This window comes from Rhinolophus sinicus, linkage group LG15 (assembly GCF_036562045.2).
Source record: "Rhinolophus sinicus isolate RSC01 linkage group LG15, ASM3656204v1, whole genome shotgun sequence".
NCBI classification, from domain to species: domain Eukaryota; kingdom Metazoa; phylum Chordata; class Mammalia; order Chiroptera; family Rhinolophidae; genus Rhinolophus; species Rhinolophus sinicus.
The window spans coordinates 31,312,120-31,332,983 of NC_133764.1; the positions used below are offsets into that span (position 1 = coordinate 31,312,120).

Consider the following 20,864-nt stretch of genomic DNA (forward strand, 5'->3'; position numbering starts at 1 on the left):
ATTACCCGGTCCCCCCTGCAAAGGGAAATACTGGCTGGAAGTAGCAGAAACAGTTCACGAAGGGGAAGCCTGAGCTGCAGTAGTGTCACCTCAGGACTGGGTGTCTCTGCGATTAAGGTTCCTCTCTTAAAGGGTCGCTTTTGTTTTTTTAAGCAAACAAAGATAACTTCAAATGTACTGTTGGGTGTCAGTGTTACAGCGGAAAGAACACTTTGGAATAGGTTTAAGTCATTAAGTTGGGTGTTTTTCGTTCATCAGCATTCTCTTCTGTGTACATCGGAGTAGGGGATTCTGTCTGTCTGGGAGCGTTGGAAACCTGTGTGTTGGTTCTCACATGTGGTGAGAGCTCCGTGAAAGGTAGTGATGTCATGGAGACATAGGGTTCACGGGCAGTGTACCAGTGATGTGGGGTGCCAGGGTGGGTCAGAAACACCCGTTTGTCTTGTCAGGGCTGCCTTCAGACAGACACACTGCGGAAGTCGGGTGACAGATACAGTTCTTGACCTTGTACCCTCTAGTGACAGCTTCTTTCTACCCCCTCACACTTTGAGCCTCTGGCCTGTATGAGAAAAGTTGATCTAATAAAATCAGGAATTTTCACTTGTCGACTGATTACTCTATAGAATGAATCCTTTCCTGTCATTTGTGTTTTCAGTCATGAGTTGTGGAATAAGAAACAAAGCCGCCTATTGAGTTTCCAGTGTCAGCAAGTCAGTAGGGAAAAGGTTGGGGAGACAGCGAGTCCCCGATACATCCATTAGTGAGGGAAAGTAAACTTGATGTGGTTCTTTTTGAGCAAGCAGCTGGGGGGAAGGGGCATCTAGAGTGCCGGACTTCCAGGTGGCCCCCTGCTCCTCTTGGGGGCAGGTGGGGGACAGCTCCTGGACCTACGGGAAAGGACTGTGGTTGGCGAGCTGTGCGAGGCCCTGGCTTTTCCCCTCCCTTAGTCCAGGCCCGTTCCTGCGAGGCCCATTCCTGTCCTGTCCCACCTTCAAGACCACCCTTGTTTCCCTTCATTAAAACTCCTTGTACCTGGATGCTAATTTTGACATATTTCATGTTATTTCAGTTGGTATTTAGATACTCTTCAGATTGGAACACCCCTTTTCTGGATATTCTGAGCAAATCCCTAAGTTATTTTTACCTCCTTTAATAACGTCTCTTAGAAAGTAACTTTAGGGGACTGGTCTGTAGTGATTATTGTCTTCAGATTGGGCCTCAGTGCCTGGAATATGAGTAGAAAGTGTGAAGTCTGCTTTGCCCAACTTGGAGAATTACCAGTTTTAGACTTTCTTGTCTGTTTCTGATAACGTCAGATGTTTTATCTGGATTGGGAATTATCCTTGTAGATACAATAAGGACCTGGAGGTCAGGTAGGTGTCCACCTGATGTCCTTTTATTTGTAACAGTTAATATTCTCGGGAACAAGGCTTCCAAACCTTTCAAGCCTGACCGGTATCCCAATTTCCCACAGGGCTCAGGAGATGGTCTGTGCCCTTGGTGAAGCAGTACTTTCTGGGCAAGAGGGAGCCATGGCAGCTCACTGGAGAAGCAGTGCACCAAGGAAGAAAGTTCGTGGATCCCACTTTGGCTCTTTCAGTGTTATCCCAATGCCCTCCCTGATTCCTGAGCTCACAAGCCAGGACCTCCAGCAGTGACAGGCACGTCCGGAAGCATTGGTCCCCACTCAAGTGTCCTCACTGCCGGCTCCAGGTGTAGTTTCTGAAGTTGGCCTCGTCCTGCCCCTAACTTGTCCAGTTAGCCTGGCCAGAGTCGGGGGCTGACTGTCCTGCTGGGCCATTGGCTACAACACTCTGCTCCCCGTGGGCCTCTATGCACCCCTCTACTGTCCTTAGGATGATTTGGAGTCTCCGATCCAGGGCAAGGAGGTGGGGCTCTGTGAGGATGGGGGTGAGCTGGTCCTCGAGCAGTGACTCCCTCATCATGTCGCTGAGTCTGTAGTCAGCGTGGGCCAGCAGCTGCAGGTGCAAAAGTGTTTTCTTTTTTATCCTGGAAGGACAAAGTCATAGGAACCCAGTAAGTAAATGTAAAGAAAATAACTTGCCTGAACTCCTTTCCCCACGAGAAGCTGTTATAGCTGTTGTTCTGGGAGCCTCTTTCCCCAGTGTCTTCCCAGCACATTTGAATGAAAACCAGGTAAAAAAGGAATGATTAAAAGATGACCCAATATTCTGCAGTCCTTCCCCGGTTGCCTTTGGGTCAAAGGCCTCCCGAGCCATCGATAGTGTTGATAATTGTAATGTCATAAAGTGATGCTGGACCATATGCATCTTACGTGGCCGAGGGAATCAAAACGGAAGTAATGACTTTTCAAGGAGAGTTAAAGCTACAAGAGAAGTTTCTCGTAGGTGAAACGATGAAGTTCGCCATCTGAAAAGCCCTAGGTACTGCTAGTCTCCAAGTGTGTCAGATTCCCAAATCAGAGGGATGAAATTGGGGTGGGACCCATCTTGACTTTGAAGATTTTGATTATTTTGGTGCAGAAATTGGACTTGGACTCAGATGTAAGCAGTTTCATTTTCTGACTTTTGTCAGACAACTGCTGCCTATCCTACCCAGGAGGAGAGGAAAGGGAGGCAACGAGGGAAGCTCGTCGATTACCCAACCAAGAGGTGGGTAAAGAAAATTCAGGCTCTGTTCTGAGTGTTCCAGCTGAAAACGCATGCGATGGTTTGGTTAGGTGCGACACGTACTCCTAACCAGCTCTGGATATTGTCTCTGGGCAGCTGGGCAATTTCACAAGCTTGGCTGAGACCAGGGAGGTACGGAAGTAGATTTGAAATTCTAGAGAAATGGTAGCCAGGCAAAGGTCTCAGTACTTCTTTCAATCTGACATGGGTTTATGGAACTTTAAACAGGATTTGATGTACTCATAGATGGTGAGCACGTAGTAATATTTATAAGCTTATATGAGCGCTGGGCGAAGCAGAGGTCTGATGAGGCACTTCAAAGACAGGCTCTGCCAAAGGGGGTGGTTATTATCCGAGCGGGCTAAAGATTAAAGTTGGTGATTGAAAGGTTTAAAAAAAAGTAGATCCTAATTCATCCCATGCTGAAAGATGAAAGAATCTGAGAAGTCGTTGGGGGAAAATTCTGTGGTTGGTACTTCTGTCATTCTGTCCACCCATATCTTAAGACCAATGAAAACTGATTCAGTCTGTCAGAGCTTGGTTGCAAGCAGGATGACGTGTCACAGTTGTGACCTGCCCTTGAACTGCAAGCTTACCTGCAGCACTGGGAGAGTGGCGAGAGGATGGACATTTCGTCATGGGAGTGTCGTCCAAACCTAGGAGGAGAAGCATGCTTTCACCGGTGGCAAGCAGCGTTGCCTCCTCAGTGTTTTCTCTCTCTCTCCTGTACCTCAGCCCTTTTTTGAAAGACAGCTTGGGGTGAAATACCAGGGATCATGGCAGCTGCTTCTCCAGCCCCTCCACCAGCTCACAAAAAGCCTCTGTCCAAAGATGTTAAAACCAAGCAATCATTCATCCATTCATTTGTTCAACTGCAGGGGGTGAACAACACAGGATGAGCCATGTGTGCCCTGCCCCCAGGAGTGAACCCTCCAGTGAAACAGTTGTGGAAAACTCCCGTGTATTTTACTGGTGCTTTTGTGGTAGAGGAGAATCAAGGGGTGCTTAGCGAAGATCAACAGAGAAAAGGAACGACACAAGTAGGGTGAGGAGACTGGGAACGTGACAACAGAGCCCTCATTCTCGGGCTCTGCTTTCCCCTGAGCAGCTGTACAGGGGGTCCAGCTGGGCTAGGGCTGTGTTGGCACACTTACCCTCTGGCGTTATCCAGGTGAATCAGGAACCCATCATCCCCAAATTTGGTGAACATCTCATAATGGTGACGGTCCATATTTCCTGGAAAGGAGGGGGAGGCATTGGAGCTGGGGCCCAAGGCCAGAGGGCAGGTGCTCCCGACCTCGGTGTTCTCTCCAGGGGATAGAGGCCTGTTAGCAGTTCAGACACATGTCTGAACCCCGGGCCACAAGTCATCTCCCAGGGTTATTAGGGAAGCTGCCGAGGGAGAAGGAAGCTAGACAAGCAAAGTCTACTGTGGACTGTGTTCAAATCTAAGCTTTCACCACCCGTGCTCCTCAACTGAGGCCCGTTACGGTGAGGAGACGCAGCTTAACTGCCCAGAGGGCCTGCGAGTGAGCTGGGGCGGGTGCTAGGACTTAGATCTGAGCATGTGTGTGTTGGCCATCTTCATAACTATCGCCCGAGGCTTCCTGGGTCCCCGAGGGACTTGACGGTGGAGGAACAGCCCCTTCTGGAGGCCTTCCCACTGCTCCCCATTTCCTTGCTGCTTTCCACTTATTCGGTCAAGGGAACCGATCGCTTCCAAACGGAGGCCCGCTCAGGCCTGGCGCAGGGTCGTACGCCTGCCTGCTGAGTGATGTCGTCCCGGGAGTGGGGGAGCGTGTTAACTTCTGTCCTCTGGGCCTCCCGCCACCGCTGCTGTGGGCAGGGCAGGGTTATTCAGTCCTCATGGTCCAGCCTGCAACTGGGGCCCAACGTTACGGGGGTGGCAGCCGGCAGCAGAGCCCCTCCCGCCAGGAGCCCTGAGCGTGGGGCTTACCAATGAGGAAGTCGAAGACGGCCATGTCGATGATGTTGAGCAGCCGGTTGCTGCTGTTGTACGGGTACACCTGCCTCACCGTGTCACAGTAACGTGGATTGACCTCCCACCTGAGGGGGGGAAGACGTCCTGGGGCCGGAAAAGCCAACATGGCAAGGTGTTGGGGGCCCCCTCAGACCTCCCCCGCCCCCCAAATACTGCCCTGGGCTGCTGGCCGCTCCTCGGCACACAGGAGGACCTGGGGAGGCCGGAGGTTGCACAGGGTGAGAAGGTTCTGGGTCCTTCCACACCTTTCCTGAGCATCTGCTCTGCTGGGTGCTGTCCTGATAGCTGGGATACCACCTGCCCGAGGAGGTGACCGGGCAACGGGAAAGGCTGGCTAGTGTCCCTCACCTGCTTTTCTGCAGCGCCTCTCACCGAGTCTCTCGGGCCCTGCTGTTCTCCTGAGCCATTCATAGTCCCTGACAAGCCATTCTGTTACTTCTCACTCACACATACTCCTCGCCTAGAATGCCCTCGTGTCCCTTTTTATCTGGTGGGTTCTTAGCCTTCATAAGTCCCTTAGGATCTGTCACATCCTGCAGAAATTCTGCCCGGGTTTATTTCTCTTCCCACCACGATTGGGGTGGCTGGATTGTGAACCTGTTTATTCAGTCAACTAACATGAACTGAGTACCTACTAAGCACCAGGGAGCATGCTAAGCCCTGGGGATACAACAGTGGGGCCCTTGGCATCACTGGGTTACTCAGGGGAACCAGGTGTCCCTCCTACGGGCTGCTCGTGGGCTTCTCTGTATCAGCAGGTGTTGCACTGTGTTTTCATAATCGGGCTATTTCTCTGACCACGCAGCTAGACCCTGGAGCTTCTTGAGGGGGGAGCCTGTGTCTCATTTCTGTATCCCTCAGTACCTAGTGTTGGGTCCACAGTAGGCTCTTCATAACTGAATAAATGAACTAAAGGGAGAGAACAGGCACAGGCCAGCTGGTCCCAGGATCAATGTGAGATGAGGCAAAGGGGGACGGAGGCAGATTTGGGGGTCCAAAAGCCAGGCTAGCCACAAGTCCTGGGTATAGGCATGTGGTCCCTCTTGGGCTGGACCATGGGACCGCGGCCATGGCCTTGTGGCTGGGGAGGCAACTCACTCCTCTTTTCCTGCCAGCGAGTAGGAGCGGATCCAGGGGTTGGGCACGGACAGCCTGGGGGCCAGGTTGAGAGACGGCAGGAATGCAGACAAGGAGCCCTCCAGCAGGTGTGGGTTGCCGCAGACCGCATATTCAGTTTTGCACATGTACGGGCACTTGGCAAAAAAGCACACATTGCTGGCTGGAGGGTCGGGGAGAGAAAAGAGGGGAGGTGAGAGAAGGGCTCAGAGGTGGACCATCTTCCTGCCCCAAGAAATCCACTAGGAAGGAAGGGAGACCCCGGACTCACAGCTTGGGGAAAGACAGAAGCAGAAGAAAACATTGCCTTTTCCAGATGTAGGGGCTCGTGGATGCTATCGAACTGAGCACCCCGAGTACCAATTTTCAAATGTCTCAGAGCAGAGAAAGGGTGGGACCCAGCCTCCCTGCATCCTATCCACCTGATGAGAGTGTCCTTTGTTTGAATGGATAACTAAAGATTTCCAGGGAGGCTGGCGGTAGAGTTAAGTGCCCACCCAGGCTAGTTAGCATCTCATGTATGATCCTTTTTCATCCCCAGTTCACCTTGTGTGATGATCAGGTGGGCCAGGTGGGAGTGTCTGATGGCAGCACACACCCATCCCCGGAGTGAAAGGTGCTACCGGCAGGAGGCCGTGTTGTAAGTGATCGTAAGTGGCCATGTTGGCCTGCCGCATTCTTAGACCCAAAATATTGCTTTGGCCTGTACTCTACCTGGAGAGACAAAGAAAACGCTCTGCAGGATTTCGTTCTTGGTGACCTCTAGGATCTCCTTGGTGACATTGACTAGCCTCCCCACTGTTGGTGGCACCCGTCGGAAGTCCAGAATCCTGAAAGAGAGGGAGCCCTGTTCAGATCTGAGGGCTGGTCAGGGAGTTCGATGGTCGCCCTCTAGAAATGGACTGGTGTTTCTGACCATACCCAGCTGCAGGGATCTCTGCAGTGCTGAGCTGACAGTACCCAGGGCAAACCTACATTGAAAGGGATGGGGAAGGGGTGGAACAGGAATCCTTATTCCATCAAGCCTCCTGGGAAAAACTTCCACCATCCAAGCTGTGTTCTAGGTCAGAGCTTCTCGTACTTCAATATGCATTCTCCCCATTTTCTAGATCTGGGCACTAGAGCAAAGGGCAGTGTCATGCCCAAGATGGCAGTGTGAGCCGCCTGGCAGGGTTGTGTCCTTTCTAAGTTATTCTTTTCATTACCTTAAAAGTCTGCGTTTTTCAATCCATGGGGTTGGGTGGGATGCGTTGGGTTTGAAGGCATCACTGAGGTCCGTGAAGACAAAGAGCCAGAAAAGACATTCCAGGGAGCCCCCACCTGAGGTTCTGCCCAGCACCCCCTCTCGGGATTGGCCCTTGCAGTCAATGCTATGTCTGTGGGGCCACATCCTACCTGTCCAGATGGAAAGCTGCAATCTCAGCGTTGTGTCTCTGAAAGTCAATGAAGTAGAAAAAGTCCACGGGCGTCTCTTCATCTCGCTGCTGTCTGGAAAGAAGGAAGGAATCATGCCCTGGACTCAGACTGCAGCTGGGAGCCTGAGACGACGGCTGAGAAGACAGCTGAGAAGCATGACCAGAGGGAAAGGAAAACGCGTGGTTAGGCTTTTAATGTATGATAGTTGATGGAATGACAAATCAAGAATGGCCCGTGAAGGCTAGGAGAAGACTTGCGCAGTAAAAGAGGAGCCAAGCTTCTTGCAAGCCATTGTCTTGTAGGTATCCCTCAGTGCTAAGTCTCCTACTGAGGCAGCTTTGGTGACTTGGCTGATTCTTTGAAAAACAAAACAAAAGCCCAGTAGTTGAGAGGAAAGAAATGCAGACATAAACAGAAGCACGGGCACTGGCTGGCAGAACCAGAGGAGCAAAGACACAGATACCAAAGATTAAGAGAGGTGGGGTGTAAGACAGGACTTTATAAAAGGAAGAGTGCCCTAGGGATGCAGTGGACATGACTGATGTTCGAAGGACAGAAAGTTCTGGATCTTGGTTGTGATCGGGAGAAATAAGCGCACCTCTGCCGGGTCATGAGAGTGGGCCCAGCCAGAGGCTGAGGGAGGCTGGTGTGGAGGATATTGATTTATGTACTTTAAGAATCTCTGATGGATTCCTGAAAAGCTGCAGCCTGCCTGAGTGGTGGACAGCTAGCTGTGTATGTTCCGAAAGGTCCCTTCCAGTCATTAATGACATCGTGGCTTCTGGCCTCGACGCTAATAAATAGGGAGGAACGACGATCTTGGAATGCACAATGGCTGCAAAAGCAGTTTACATGTAAAGAAACATAATGTTGTGGAAAGTGGTAAATAAATAAACAGCACGAGCCATGGAAACAGTGACGTGCACTTTGCCAAAAAACAGTGATGAGTCCTGGAGACCAAATTGAGGGGCTGCCCAAGGCAGGGCTTCTGTTTTAAAAAGTGCAGCCACATTTAAAGCACAGTCCAGGCCCGACCAGCTTCTCCATGCGTCCTAATCTCGTTTTAAGTCCTGAATTCCATCCATAGAACATACAATCTCTCTGATGCCCTTTAGAATTTTTTAAACCATCATTTCCTCATTTTTGTATGGCATATGACAGAAGCGATTTTAAATTTGAAAATCATTTTAACTTTACGTCAGTGCTTCTCAAAAGTATGTCCTCATGGTACATGTTATATCTACTACCTTCAAAATATAACCTTTAATTGTGGTCATGATTTATATTATCCAAAGATAAATGTTCACTTTCCCTTTTAACAAGGGACAAGTGGTGTTTACTTTAAGTTCCTTATAGGAAAAAATGTATGATTTTTCAAGAAATACATTTTAAAAAGATACTATGTTTCTCTTTGAGCTAAATTTTATAGAAATACAGAATAAATTTTGTGTACAACACAAGAATAGCGAAAATGGCTTTTATGTCCTAATGCTGGGAAGTTTTGCATTATATCAGGAAGGAAACTGGTTAATTTGTACAATCTTTGTATTTTGTTTGTCACCCCAGAGGGGGTGACTGAGGCACCGATATCCGAAAGGCAGGTATTTGCTGTTGTTATGAATCAAATAGAAATTAATTTAAAAGTACAATTGCCTTCATAGTAGCCCTTTTCATTGTCTACTTTTTCAACCAAAACAAGTATTATGATTAGGTCAATTTCTATAAACTTTTTGAGGGTCCTAGTCCTGGAAAAACGTGGGAACCAATTATAGAGTGTGAATTTAGCAACCCAGCTGCCTGGGTTTGAATCCTGGCTCCACTGCCTGCAGCTCGGGGGTTGGGGTGAACTGGCTTCTCCAAGCCTCAGTGTTGTCATCTGTAAAGTGGCCATTTTAATAGCACCTCTTTGATAACCCAAAGACACCATCCTATAAAGCACGTAGCATAGATATTAGCAAAGACTTGATGAGGACTAGCTCTTACTATTTTTAATTATTATCACCCAAAACAGTTACATGCTGGGGCAGATTGCCTTAAAGAGAGTCTGCAAATGACTGGCTTGAAGATTTTAGACCACTTTTACTAATTTGGGGTCCAAACTCCCCCAGGGCTGCCACAGCTGGGCCTGGAGGTAAGGAAGGTGGTCACTTACCTCATGGGTTTGAACATGGCCTTGCCGAAGTCCGAGAACCTCAGAACCAGCTTGAGGTGGACCCCACTGGGTTTCACAACTGCAAGGGGGAGAAAGGCGACTTAACCATGAAACTCAGGGACGAGACCCTCAATAAACCCAGCCAATTTCTTCTCTTGTCTCTTATGTCACAAGACCCTACAGACTAGGGTTTGCTCTTCAAAGCTCGCGGGGTAAATTCTATCGTGTCAGGCCATGGAGAGTGTATCTAGGAGCTCAGGACAATACCTTTCCTGCTGTTAGGGGATGAGGGCAAACAATACAGGTTCTCCCAGGTAGACACTCACTGAAAATGCCAAAGAATGTTTCCCTAAGAACTGACCTCTTCCTCGTGGTGCTTCATTGGCACCCTTAGAGAATCCGATTATGCCATCTGTTAGTTTGCGTTATTAGACTAGTTTATCTCTATCTCTTCCTAATTAAGACAGTACACCTGGGCTGGGACAGGGCTGGGGGAACAAGGCACCTAAGGTATTCGAATGACCCTGACACTGAGTGCTGCCTCCTGACCTGCTGTATCCTGGGCACCTCACGTGCCACACCCTGTCCCTGCCCAGCCCTCTGAGGGTTGGGACAATGTAGGTCTCACTCACCTTTATGTTCTATAAAATGGCAAATGGCAGGTGTTAAAGAAAAGGGTAGCCCCGGGCCCTACAAACCTGTTTTTCAAACCTTTAACACGTTACAACACACATAGAACTTTCTGATGTGTATTTGGTATAGGAGGTAAATGGATGAGACTACGCATGGCTGAGGTGACTGGCTTGGGGGCTTTGGTGTCCAGGCCTGACTTGGCCCCTTGAGAGCTGTGCAGTGTCCAGGCCCAACTGTATCCAATTCACAGTCCCCTTGAGAGGGAACCGTGCTGTATCTCACGCCTGTCTTTTTGGTTCTATTAATCATTGATCCTAGTGGTCTCCACCTGGGCTGCATTAGAATTGTTTTTAAAATGCTCATGCTTGGGCCTCATCCTATGCAACTGCATTGAAACCTCCTGGGGTGGGGGCCATGCCTCAGCACTTTGTAAAACTCCCCAGGTGACTCTGCTATGTTGCTGGGTAAAGAACCACTGTCCTGTACAATTGCTTCTTAAATCTGAGAATGTATTCCAATCCCTTGAGGATTGTGGTAAAATCCAGATTCTGGTTCAGAAAATCAGAGGGGACTGAGATTCTGCATTTCTAACGAGCTCCTTGATGACGCGATGATGCTGGTCCCTAGACCACACGCTGACCAGCAGGGTCCTGCATGAGACGAGAGCTCCTCTTAAGGGTCTTTCCTGTTGTGTGGGTGGCTGGGGAGACGTGTTGAGTTCTCAGAGGTCAGTTGGGCAGAGAGTCATGCTCCTTCAACTCCCAACCAGGACCCCCATGGAGTGGCCGGTGGGGCCTTCATGTTGTTGCCAGGTTCTGGGGTTGACAAAGGTGTGACAGTGGAGGGCTGGACGGGGGCAGGGCCAGGTCACTTACTCTGGGTGCAGTCGCATGCCCCGAGCAAGGCTTTCTCGTCCTGACTGTAATCTGTGAAGGAGAAGGGCAGTGAGAACGGTCAGCTGTGCTTCTCGGAGAGCCATCGACATGAGGGCTGTGACTCGGGTTCTGACACTGGAGGGGGTGACTGAGGCAGCCTGGGGCTGTTAGCCATTCAATAGGGGATGTCCCAGAGCCGGGTTGGCTGTAATCTCCCACCCTGCTCTCTCCGAGGCCCCACATTTCTAGCCCTTCCATGGACACTCTAGCAGCACCTGGCTGGGAAACCGATGCTGGTTTGGTCTCTGCTAAGAACCTGCTATGTCACTTAGACTGTCATAGTGCTTGACAGCACAGACCTGGGGGTAGCAGCCCATGTTTGAATCCCAGCCCTACCTCATTCCTTGGCCAGGGGGCTGAACCTTTCTAAGTCTCAGGGTTCCCATCAGTAAAATGGCAATGACCATGCCCACGTCCTGAGATCATTGCATAGGAGAGAGTTGCCAGGTTGAAAAGAAGCCCTCACTCAATAGTAGTGACCGCCTTTCTTTACATGGACAGAACAGCTCCTTAGCCTCCCTTAGGGGGTCGTGATAAGATTGTGGTTGTAAGATCTCTTTCAAAGAGAAAAGGTGGGTGTCTATGGGTTGTTTTTCTTCTTGTTTTTCTCTGTATCAGGAGTTAGAGTCAACCCTTTAATATTGTATCTGGGAGCCCGCCAGAGATGGTTTACTCAGCCTCTCGGGAGACAGTCAGTCCATCCTGCATGGCGCTGTGAGCCTCACCAGCACTGATGGTGGGAAAGTGCCTCATGTCGTGGAGGAGTTTGCTGATGACAGGACTGGACCGGGGGTACAGCCCATGACGGTTGATGCCCAGGTGGAACTGGACCCAGCTGGCCTCCAGTTGGAGCTGCAGTGGGGCGTCCAGGGAAGTGAGGTTCAGCTGCTCTTTGTATATCTTGTGTCGCCTGAAAGAGCCGAAGGGTTTCATTATGTTTTTTAATTGGAGGAACAAGAATGCCAAGTCTTGCTGAAACACCTTGTCTGGACTCTCCATCCTCCAGTCTTTCATTCATTTAACAAGGACACTGAGCACCTAATATGTACCAGGCTTTATGTTGTACTAGCATACCATGAGGGCCAAACAGCCGCATGGCCCTTCCGTGCCCTCAGAGAGCTTAGAATCTAGTGAGCGAAACAGGCAGTTAACACAATAGCACACACAATACACAAATACCTACTACAAACTGTGACACATCCTGTGACGGAAAAGGGCAAATACCTAGTTAAGAGTAAAATCAGGGACCTCATATAATCTGAGATCCCAGGGAGTGATCCGGAGCCTGTGTGGGCACTTTCCCGTTAGAAAGTCTATACCTTGTGTTTCTCAATATTTTCTGACCTAAGGAGTCAGGAGATAGGGCAGAGAAGGTAATCGGCGAGAATGAAAAGAATGGAGGTTGAGGGTCTGTAAGTAGAGCTGGAAGCTGAGTTAGATTAATCAACCCATCATAGAGGAAAAGAAGAATTAATGAGCCATTTACTGTTTGTTCTGCTCAGGACTCTTTTCTGCCAGGGTAAAAAGAAAAAAGTAAAAAGCAATGTCACTGTCATTCAGAGGTGTGGAGTCTCGTTTGGGAGACAAGTTGTGTGTCCGCGAAATTATCAGAGCGAAAGAGAAGGCAGTTGTAAATCAACTGCTAGACGTGTGGTTTGGACTAAAACACCTTAACATTTGGGAGAAGGGAGAGATGATTAGATGATGAACCAGTCAGAGGAAGACCACAGGAGAAGAAAGTGCACTTCGGCTGGATTCAAGGGGGTGGTGTTTGGATTGAAGGAGAGACGTGGAGGGCGCGCCTGGATTTGGGACAATATGAGTCTGTGAGAGGCAGGCGAGGGACAGGTAATATCTGAGGATTAGAGAGGAAGGTTGAATCCATGGACGGTTGAAGAAAAAGATGGAGGCCTTCGGATCGGAAAGCAAGGGAAATTAGCACGAGGTCATCTGGCTAGGAAAAGCTGATTGTGGGGAGTAGGTGGAACTGTGGGGTCAGGATTTGGCTGTTCTTTGCATCCCTATTTCATCCAAACTGTGCTACCTCACCTCTGAGGTCTGTGATGGAGTGAATAACAAAACAAACATGGCCAGTCTTCTTTGAGTGTCAAATTTTCTTATTGGTAAATAGTTTTTCGATTTGCCTTTATATTAAAGTAAATACAGACACGGTATGGGGAAGAAAGCAAAAATACATGATCGCTTTTTAAGATAAAACCCTACTTTTCAAAGAAAATTTCACATGGTCACCTCAGACTATATACCTCCAAGATGCCAGACCCTCAGGAGTAGAGGCTGTTTTTGTTCTGCACTGCCCCCTAGTGGAAGAGTTTGGGAAGTGCTGGATACCAACTTGCCTCATTGAGTTCTGGCCCAAGGGGGAAGTGAACTGTCACTCACCTCACCCTTGTGTGAATAAAGTAAAATAACATGGCTGTCCTTCTGTCGTGCTAGAGACCCTGCTCACTCCGCCATTTGTCGGGCGGGGCGGCCTGCGGGGTCTCTGCTCCCGCTCCCCACATAAGAACGCAGGATATGGTGAGGCCAAAAAGGAACACCCACGGAGCCATAGGTAGGGGAGTCATACCACTATGGTCTCACTGGAGGCTGGGCCCACCAGACGCGCGACCTGCCGTCCGCCTTTCCGCCAACCAACTGACCGACAACTCTCCTCCACTCTCCTTGACTCTCCTCTTCCGCTCTCTTCGGCTCTGCTCGGCTCCTCGGCAATCCTTCGTAGCCGCAGCAGTTATACCAAGGGCCAATCGGCTAACCGGCCACAGCCGACGGCCATCCACCACCCGAGCCAGCACCCTTCCACGTGAGGCCGAGAGCCTGTAAACTACTCTCTGGGGCTCTGACCCCACACCTTCTTTGAGGTTTTCTGTCCTGGGTGAAAGTCATTTGTCTTGAGGAAGAAGCACAGTTTTATAAACCGATGTGAAGGAATGGTTCTCTGGCAGCTTTTGGTCCTGGCCTTCTTGGTACCCATTCCAGGGCACCCCTACTTTTGGAGACCTTCACCTCATATCATATCAAACATATTAAAACCCACCCTGCCTTCAATTTTTTTTGCGCTAATTTTTGAAAGTTTCTTTTTTTTTTTTTATCATTTTGAATTCTGTTATGAGTAAAGCATCTAGTAATAGAACTGCATCAACATTGACTCATTGTTTTGTAAACATTTAATTCTATATTAATTCATTTTGATTTTGGAATTCTCATTTTTGAGCCAATACATTGTCTTCGTTCAGGTCTTGGAGTGTTTTAAAAGCTTCTGTATATTCTAGGTACTGTGTCCACAGTTTAATGGATAAAGGACCCTGATCAGCTGTCTTAGTACGCTCAGGCTGCCTGAAAAAAAAATCACAGACTGAGTGGCTTAAACAACAGAAATTTATTTTCTCACAGTTCTGGAAGCTGGGAGTCCAAGAGCAAGGTGCCGGCAGGTTTGGTTTCTCCTGTGGCTTCTCTCCTTGGCTTGTAGATGGCCCCTGTCTGTCTAGTTGTTTCTGTACATGTCTTTTCTCTGTGTGAGTGCATCCCTGGGGTCTCTTTCTCTTCTTGTAAGGACACCAGTCCTATTGGCGTAGGGCCCCACCCTGTCACCTCATTGAATCTTAATTACCACCTTAAAGGCTCTATCTCCGAATGCAGTCACCTTAGGGGTTAGGGCTTCAATATATCACTCTTGGGGGGGACACAATTCAGTCCTTAACACTTGTTCACCCACAATCTGCCGCTAATCACCAGTGAGGTCCACCCCAGAACTTTCATCTAACAGGTCAGGGAGTTAGGAGAGGGAGGTGGTGGGATTGAAAGGAAACTGTACATCGCTGGAACTTCCTCTCTGGGCACATTTCCTCCCATCTACACAATTTTGTTAGACTCGTCTCAGCCAGGCAGGCCTACATGCTTTCACTTTTTCCTGGATCCGCTTGTGTGGGTGCTAAGATAAGTATTTGCCAGCAGGATATGTGTATTAGTCTGCTCTGGCTGCCATGTAAAATACTACAGGCTTGGGGGCTTAAACAACAGACATTTATTTCTCACAGTTCTAGAGGCTGGAAGTCCAAGATCAATTCTTAATGGCTCACAGACAACCACCTTCTTACTATGTCCTTACATGGAAAGAGGGGAAACTCTGGTGTCTCGTCCTCTTCTTATAAAGATACTAATCCCATCATGGGGAACACACCTTCATGACCTTGTCTAAGTCTTATTACCTCCCAAAGACCCGACCTACAAATATAGCAGCACATTGGAGGTTAGGGCTTTAACTTATGAATTTGGTGGAGGGAACAATCATTAAGTTCACAACAATATGGATTTTATTTCGCCACTCTAACATGCTACTACTTTCATCTGTAGAGAACACTTACTTAAGATGCAAAACATGACTTAAACAGAATTGATTTTTCTTATTTCAGAAATAGGTGAGGATATTTCTACCTAAAAAGGTGCTTTGGTATACAGTGAGCTTCTCTTCTCGGCCAGTTAAAAGAAAAAGTTTCTAGGGTTTTTATTGTTGCTGTTTGTTTGTTTTTAACAATGTGGCAGAGTACTTCTTTAGCCAGGAGGGTGAAAACAAAGCAGAGAAATGTTGACAAAGAAACCAGGGGTCATCTGTGAGGCACCTATCTCTACTTTCTCTACCTGTACAAGTAACTCCCAAATTGGAAAGGAAAGTCATGGAAACAAAGCAGGAGTCCATCATTATCTTTTCCATTTATGATAGTAATTTTCCTAATTGTTCAAGAACTTGAGAAGTATGATCTCACTTATGTGAGGAACCTAAAATTGTCAAGCTCAGAGAAGCAGAGAGTAGAACGGTGGTTGCCAGGAGCTGGGGGGAGGAGCCGTGGGGAGATGTTGGTCAAAGGGTACAGGCTTTCATTATGCAGGACGAGCATTTCCAGAGATCTTATGCACAGCAATGTGACTAGAGTTAACAATATTGTATTATATTCTTGAAATTTGCTAAAAGGGTAGTGGATCGTAAGTGTTCTCACCACACACACACACACACACACACACACATACACACACACACACACACACACACAAATGGTAACTGGTAACTGGTTAGCTTGATGTGGTGATGATTTCACATATATATCAAAATATTAAGCTTTATACTTTAAGTACATATAATTTTTGTCAATTACACCTCAATTAAGCTGGAAAAAACAACAACAAACATAGCAGCCAGTTTGTGTTCTGTGCCCTATGCTGTTAAAGCAAATGCAGATGTGACGTGGGCCAGAGTAGGGTGATGTTAAGATACCTTCCTCCCACCTAGCTCTGGGGAAGCATGTGTACAGAGGAGACAGGGCAAAGCCAGGGAACACTTTTATTTTAAGATTGGTCTCCAAGAGCAAGAGAGAGAGAAAGATGGTGGGACACTTCTCCCAAGAGAGCAAAAGTCCTCTGCGAGCCTTCCCACTTGGGATGGGGGAATATTTCAACTACTGATATAATGATTGAAAGCGACACGTGTTAAACTGCTTTCAGACCCAGGGTGTTAAAGACCCACAAGCTTTTTAAAGAAACTTTTTTAACATTTCTTTTTATTGGAAAAAATAGTGGGGCCAGGCTCGAGTTCCCAAGGCTACTCTGACGCTAAAGTGACGGGACCGCTAAAGTCTCTTGGGAGTCTGGCTGGAAAGACTGCAAAGTCCTGAGGTAAGTTCGTCACCCTGAACTAAAACAGCACAGAAAATAAGTTAGGAGAAAGAGAAACTGTTAGTCTGACCGAGTTGGGTTTTGGGAGGAGGGGTGGGTAGGGGGCGGAGGTTTCTTAAGTGGAGCTGATAAATGATGGATTCCAGCTACTACGACAGCCTGGAATACAGCATCTAAACTAAAAAAAAAAAAAATGTGGCAAATTGAGTGTCACTTTTGGATGAGGACAAATTGCTCTTAAGAGTTCACACTCTTAGGTGGGGACAGGTGGCTCTCTGGTTTGCTATTCTGCCCTTGCCAGAGCCCGTGTCACAACCTGGGGAGCGCGTGGGGAGGAGGATGGGAGGGTACCATGGTCACCTCCCACCCTGTCCTGCCTCTCACTCCTGATGTGTCACATGCATGCTGTGGTTTGGGGAGATGGTGTCAGCTCCCACGCTATGCAGCCCACACACACCACAATGGGGTAGAACCTGGCCATCTCACCTGCCCCTGGGTTCCAATAAGGACTTTGAAATTTGTTCCCCATGTCCTCAATTATTAGGGACTTTTTTCATAAACAAACAAAACCACTTCCCTCATCCCATCTTATATGTGAGTCAACAAGATAGGCACCTTTTCCAATAATCTTCATCATCACTCAGCACCTAATTAAACCTTTGCCTCATTTCCAGATGAAATTAGAATCATTAGTTCGTTTTTTCTGTTTTCTAGATGACCCTAAATGTTTTTCTTAGGATGCTTCTATGTCTTCAGTCCATTGTGATAGCAGTCCTTACCTACAAGGACCATCTCAATTGTCCCCATCTCCAGCATGGACATTTCCTTGACTCTCCCAAGTAAAGAATAAATAGCACAAAAGCAAAACCCGAGGCCTGTTTTGGGTGACAATGACAATGACAAAGTTCTACCCCTGCTGAAATGAGGTGAGCAGAACGTAGACATTACTGCTACATTTGCACATGGAGAGACTGAGCAGGAGCTAATCAGGAGTGCAATAGTAAAAAAAAGATGCGGGGTTTTGTGTCACGAAGACCTGGTCTTTCCTCTTAGCGGCAGAATGACCTTGAGGATCAGGTTCGGCGCCATTGGCATACACATGGGGTCTCGTGAGCCTACAGCCATCCCACGAGATACATATTCTTATCCCCAGTTTGCAGATGAGAAGACTGAGGACAGGGCATGGCCTTTAAAAAGTAGCTTAATGCTTCTAAGCCTCAATTTACCTATTGCAGAAAATGGGGACGCTGACACTACATCATTGTGTCATAAGAATTAAGTGTAGTAATAGCCAACCACAGAATAGGCATCCAAGAATGCTTGCTATCGCTGATTATTACTATTAGTGATTATAAAGACTAGAGACCAGGTGGATGATGTTTTAAAAAACACAGTTGTAGCAGGTAACTAGGAACAACCAGCTTTGCAAGCCAGAGCAAAACCCCTTGGAACCTCCCGCAAGTAGGGGAATGACATCTATGTCTTACTGTTGCATTAGACACAACCACTGGCGTGGCTTGACATGTCTGCAAGGTCCAGGATTATCCACGGGACCTCAGAATCCCGCTGTAGCTTGTCTGTGGTCTTTCCATGTGCACACTCAGCAGTATCCAAATTCTCTTTGACAGAAACGCTGTTTTCCATCCTTTGAGTGTTCAGGCTTGTTTGGCCTTGGGACCTAGAAGGGGTGTCTGCTGGCATGGAGAGGGGTAGGAAGCCTGGAGCTGGGCACCTGAGCTGCTCCTGCTGGGCTCAGTGGGGTCTGGATCCCCTTCCTGGGATGTGGGGAGCTGAGAGCACGTGGAGTCTGACACCCGAGCCCCCGTCCCTTCTGGGATCCTGAGGGCAGAGCCACTGGGGTGCAGTGTTAATTAGCCAGGTGCTGTGAGCAAGCCTAGCAAGGAGGGAGGAGAATTGTGACTCAGATGGTTCAGGAAGGATCTGGAAGGTTCTCAGAGGCTTGGGCAGGCCCCCGTGCTCCACGTCACTGACCACATGGCTTCAGGTCTGAGAAACCTCCTCGGTGCCTACACTGTCTTGTCTGGAGGAAACAGAAGGAATAGGATTGAGACCCTCTCCCCACTTGGTTTCAAGGATGGATGCCTCCGTTTTATTTACAGGTTTCTTGTGGGTTGGGGTCAGGCCCTTTTGGAATAATTGTCTCACTGGACCACACAAATATACACACAAGGATATTCTCCACTGGCCACGAAAGTGAAGCCAAGAAAGTATTGGAAGGGGAAATCGAGGCCTCCATTTGCTCTCCTCAAAACTAAGGAGCAAACCATTCGTGCCCAAGGGCAGACATCTTGGACTGCTTTCCCCTCCAAATCATTTCTAAATCTTGTAATTTCACCTCCACAACCTCTAAAATTCTCCTTTTCTTTTTGCTACTTGGGACACCTCATACCTGGAGACTGGAATATCCTCGTGACTGATATTCACGATTGTCATGCGGGGCGGCCTGCGGGGTCTCCGCTCCCGCTACCCACACAAGAACGCAGGATATGGTGAGGCCGAAAAGGAACACCCACGGAGCCATAGGTAGGGGAGTCATACCACTATGGTCTCACTGGAGGCTGGGCCCACCGGACGTGTGACCTGCCGTCCGCCTTTCCGCCAACCGACCGACCGACGACTCTCCTCCACTCTCCTTCCTCTCTCTCTCGGCTCTCCTCTTCCGCTCTCTTCAGCTCTGCTCGGCTCCTCGGCAATCCTCAGCAGTCCTCCGTAGTCGCAGCAGTTATACCAGCGGCCAATTGGCTAACCGGCCACAGCCGACGGCCAATCAGCCACAGCCGACGGCCATTCACCACCCGAGCCAGCACCCCTTCACATGAGGCCGAGAGCCTGTAAACTACTCTCTGGGGCTCTGTCCCCACAACGATTCAGGGTTTTCCCTCTTCACTCCGGGCCCCGGGCACCGCCAAATTAACTGTAAAACACAGCTTCCAAGCGCCTCCCTTCGGCAAAATCCTCCAAACTGCTAACTCTAGCATTCCCCAGTATGGCCTCTTTTCATCTTGTAACCTCCCCACCCCCACCCATTGCCCTCCTACTTAAGCTCAGTGTTCAGTGCTCCCAGACGTTCTTCCCGCCTCACGCTGCTTCTTCCCGTGGAATGCCTTCTTCCACATTTTCATCTCCTGAAACCCTTCCCAGCCTCCAGGGCCAAACTCCCATGCAGCTTCCTTCCTCTTGGAAGCATTTCCAACCCCACACCCAGATGTGATCTTTCTCTCCCACTCCCGCCAACTTTCATACAACTCCCACTTCTCCTGTGGCTCTTGCCATATGCCGAGGAGTAGGAGGTTTAGTCACGTTTCTCATTCCTTCTCCCAAATCAAGAACAGCGGGGATGTCTTGTTCATCTTGGCACCCCTGATGAAACCTATCCCAGCCCCTTGAAAAGAAGGTACTCACATTTATTATTGAAAGAGGTTGGAAGCTCTCAAGCAGCACCAACATATGCTATGGCTTGAGTATATTTTTTTGGTACTGAAGGGCTACAGAATATTTCAGGAATTTGATGGTTGATACTTCAAGACAAATCTGGTCTTTGATTATTTCACTCCAAGTGGTCTACACAGGAAAATTTCTACATGAGGGAATTCCATGGGAATGAGGCAATGATACACGCGAGTCAGGGAGGTAAATAGCAAAAGGGTTGGCGAGGACTGGACAGCTCTCTCTGAGTTTGAAGGTCACTGAGAACCAAGGCTGGCCATAGGTGTAAGGGACAGCTCTTTACGTTTTTATTTGCATCGGGCCAAACTTACTTCCAAATAATTGAATGCAAAATCTTTTAGAAAGTCCTGGACCAAACACATTTCTTTTGACGGATGGTTTTAAATGCTATTCTCCAGAAGAAAATAAAAACTTCCAGTGTCCTCAGACATAGAAATGCATGAGCAGTGGCGAAGATGTTTGTCTGGGCTTTTGACTTTTAAGGAACTCTCTCGGTTTTGCTCTTACACCACTGGCCACGTGGTCATTGCGGAAAGTTCTTTTGGACAGCATCGGTCTGCACCCACGTCCCTGCTCTCCAGCCACAGAGGTGATGGGTCCATCCCGCTGCAGGGGCTGGGCACAGGACACTTTGTCTGGGGCTCTCCTTCATCTCCTCATTGCCCACTTAAGTCCTTCTCACCTGTCCACTAGCTCAAGCCTCACCTCGTTGGAAGTGACAGGTCCCATGTCTCTATTTCTGTGTTCCAGTGCACCATGTATCCTCCTTTATACATCTCACCCTTAATTTCACATTTGCTTGTGTT

At 48.5% G+C, this 20,864-nt stretch overlaps 1 protein-coding gene across 3 annotated transcripts in view; it reads right to left on the reverse strand.

Annotated features, from left to right (window-relative positions):
* Window positions 1-1,374: 1,374 nt before the first annotated feature.
* The window catches only part of FAM20A (FAM20A golgi associated secretory pathway pseudokinase), a 40,610-nt gene continuing 21,120 nt past the window's right edge, over window positions 1,375-20,864 (reverse strand). For 2 of the 3 annotated variants that reach the window (XM_074320312.1, XM_019732847.2), the window contains 10 exons: window positions 11,631-11,815; window positions 10,846-10,896; window positions 9,338-9,416; window positions 7,165-7,257; window positions 6,484-6,599; window positions 5,752-5,932; window positions 4,609-4,718; window positions 3,806-3,887; window positions 3,248-3,307; window positions 1,375-2,010 (listed from right to left, as the gene is read on the reverse strand). In XM_074320312.1, coding sequence (XP_074176413.1) covers window positions 1,746-2,010; window positions 3,248-3,307; window positions 3,806-3,887; window positions 4,609-4,718; window positions 5,752-5,932; window positions 6,484-6,599; window positions 7,165-7,257; window positions 9,338-9,416; window positions 10,846-10,896; window positions 11,631-11,815 — 1,222 coding nt within the window. In that variant the 3' untranslated portion in view covers window positions 1,375-1,745. Of the gene's footprint in view, window positions 2,011-2,074; window positions 2,130-3,247; window positions 3,308-3,805; window positions 3,888-4,608; window positions 4,719-5,751; window positions 5,933-6,483; window positions 6,600-7,164; window positions 7,258-9,337; window positions 9,417-10,845; window positions 10,897-11,630; window positions 11,816-20,864 lie in introns of those variants that run through there. The other variant, XM_074320313.1, reaches the window with a different exon arrangement.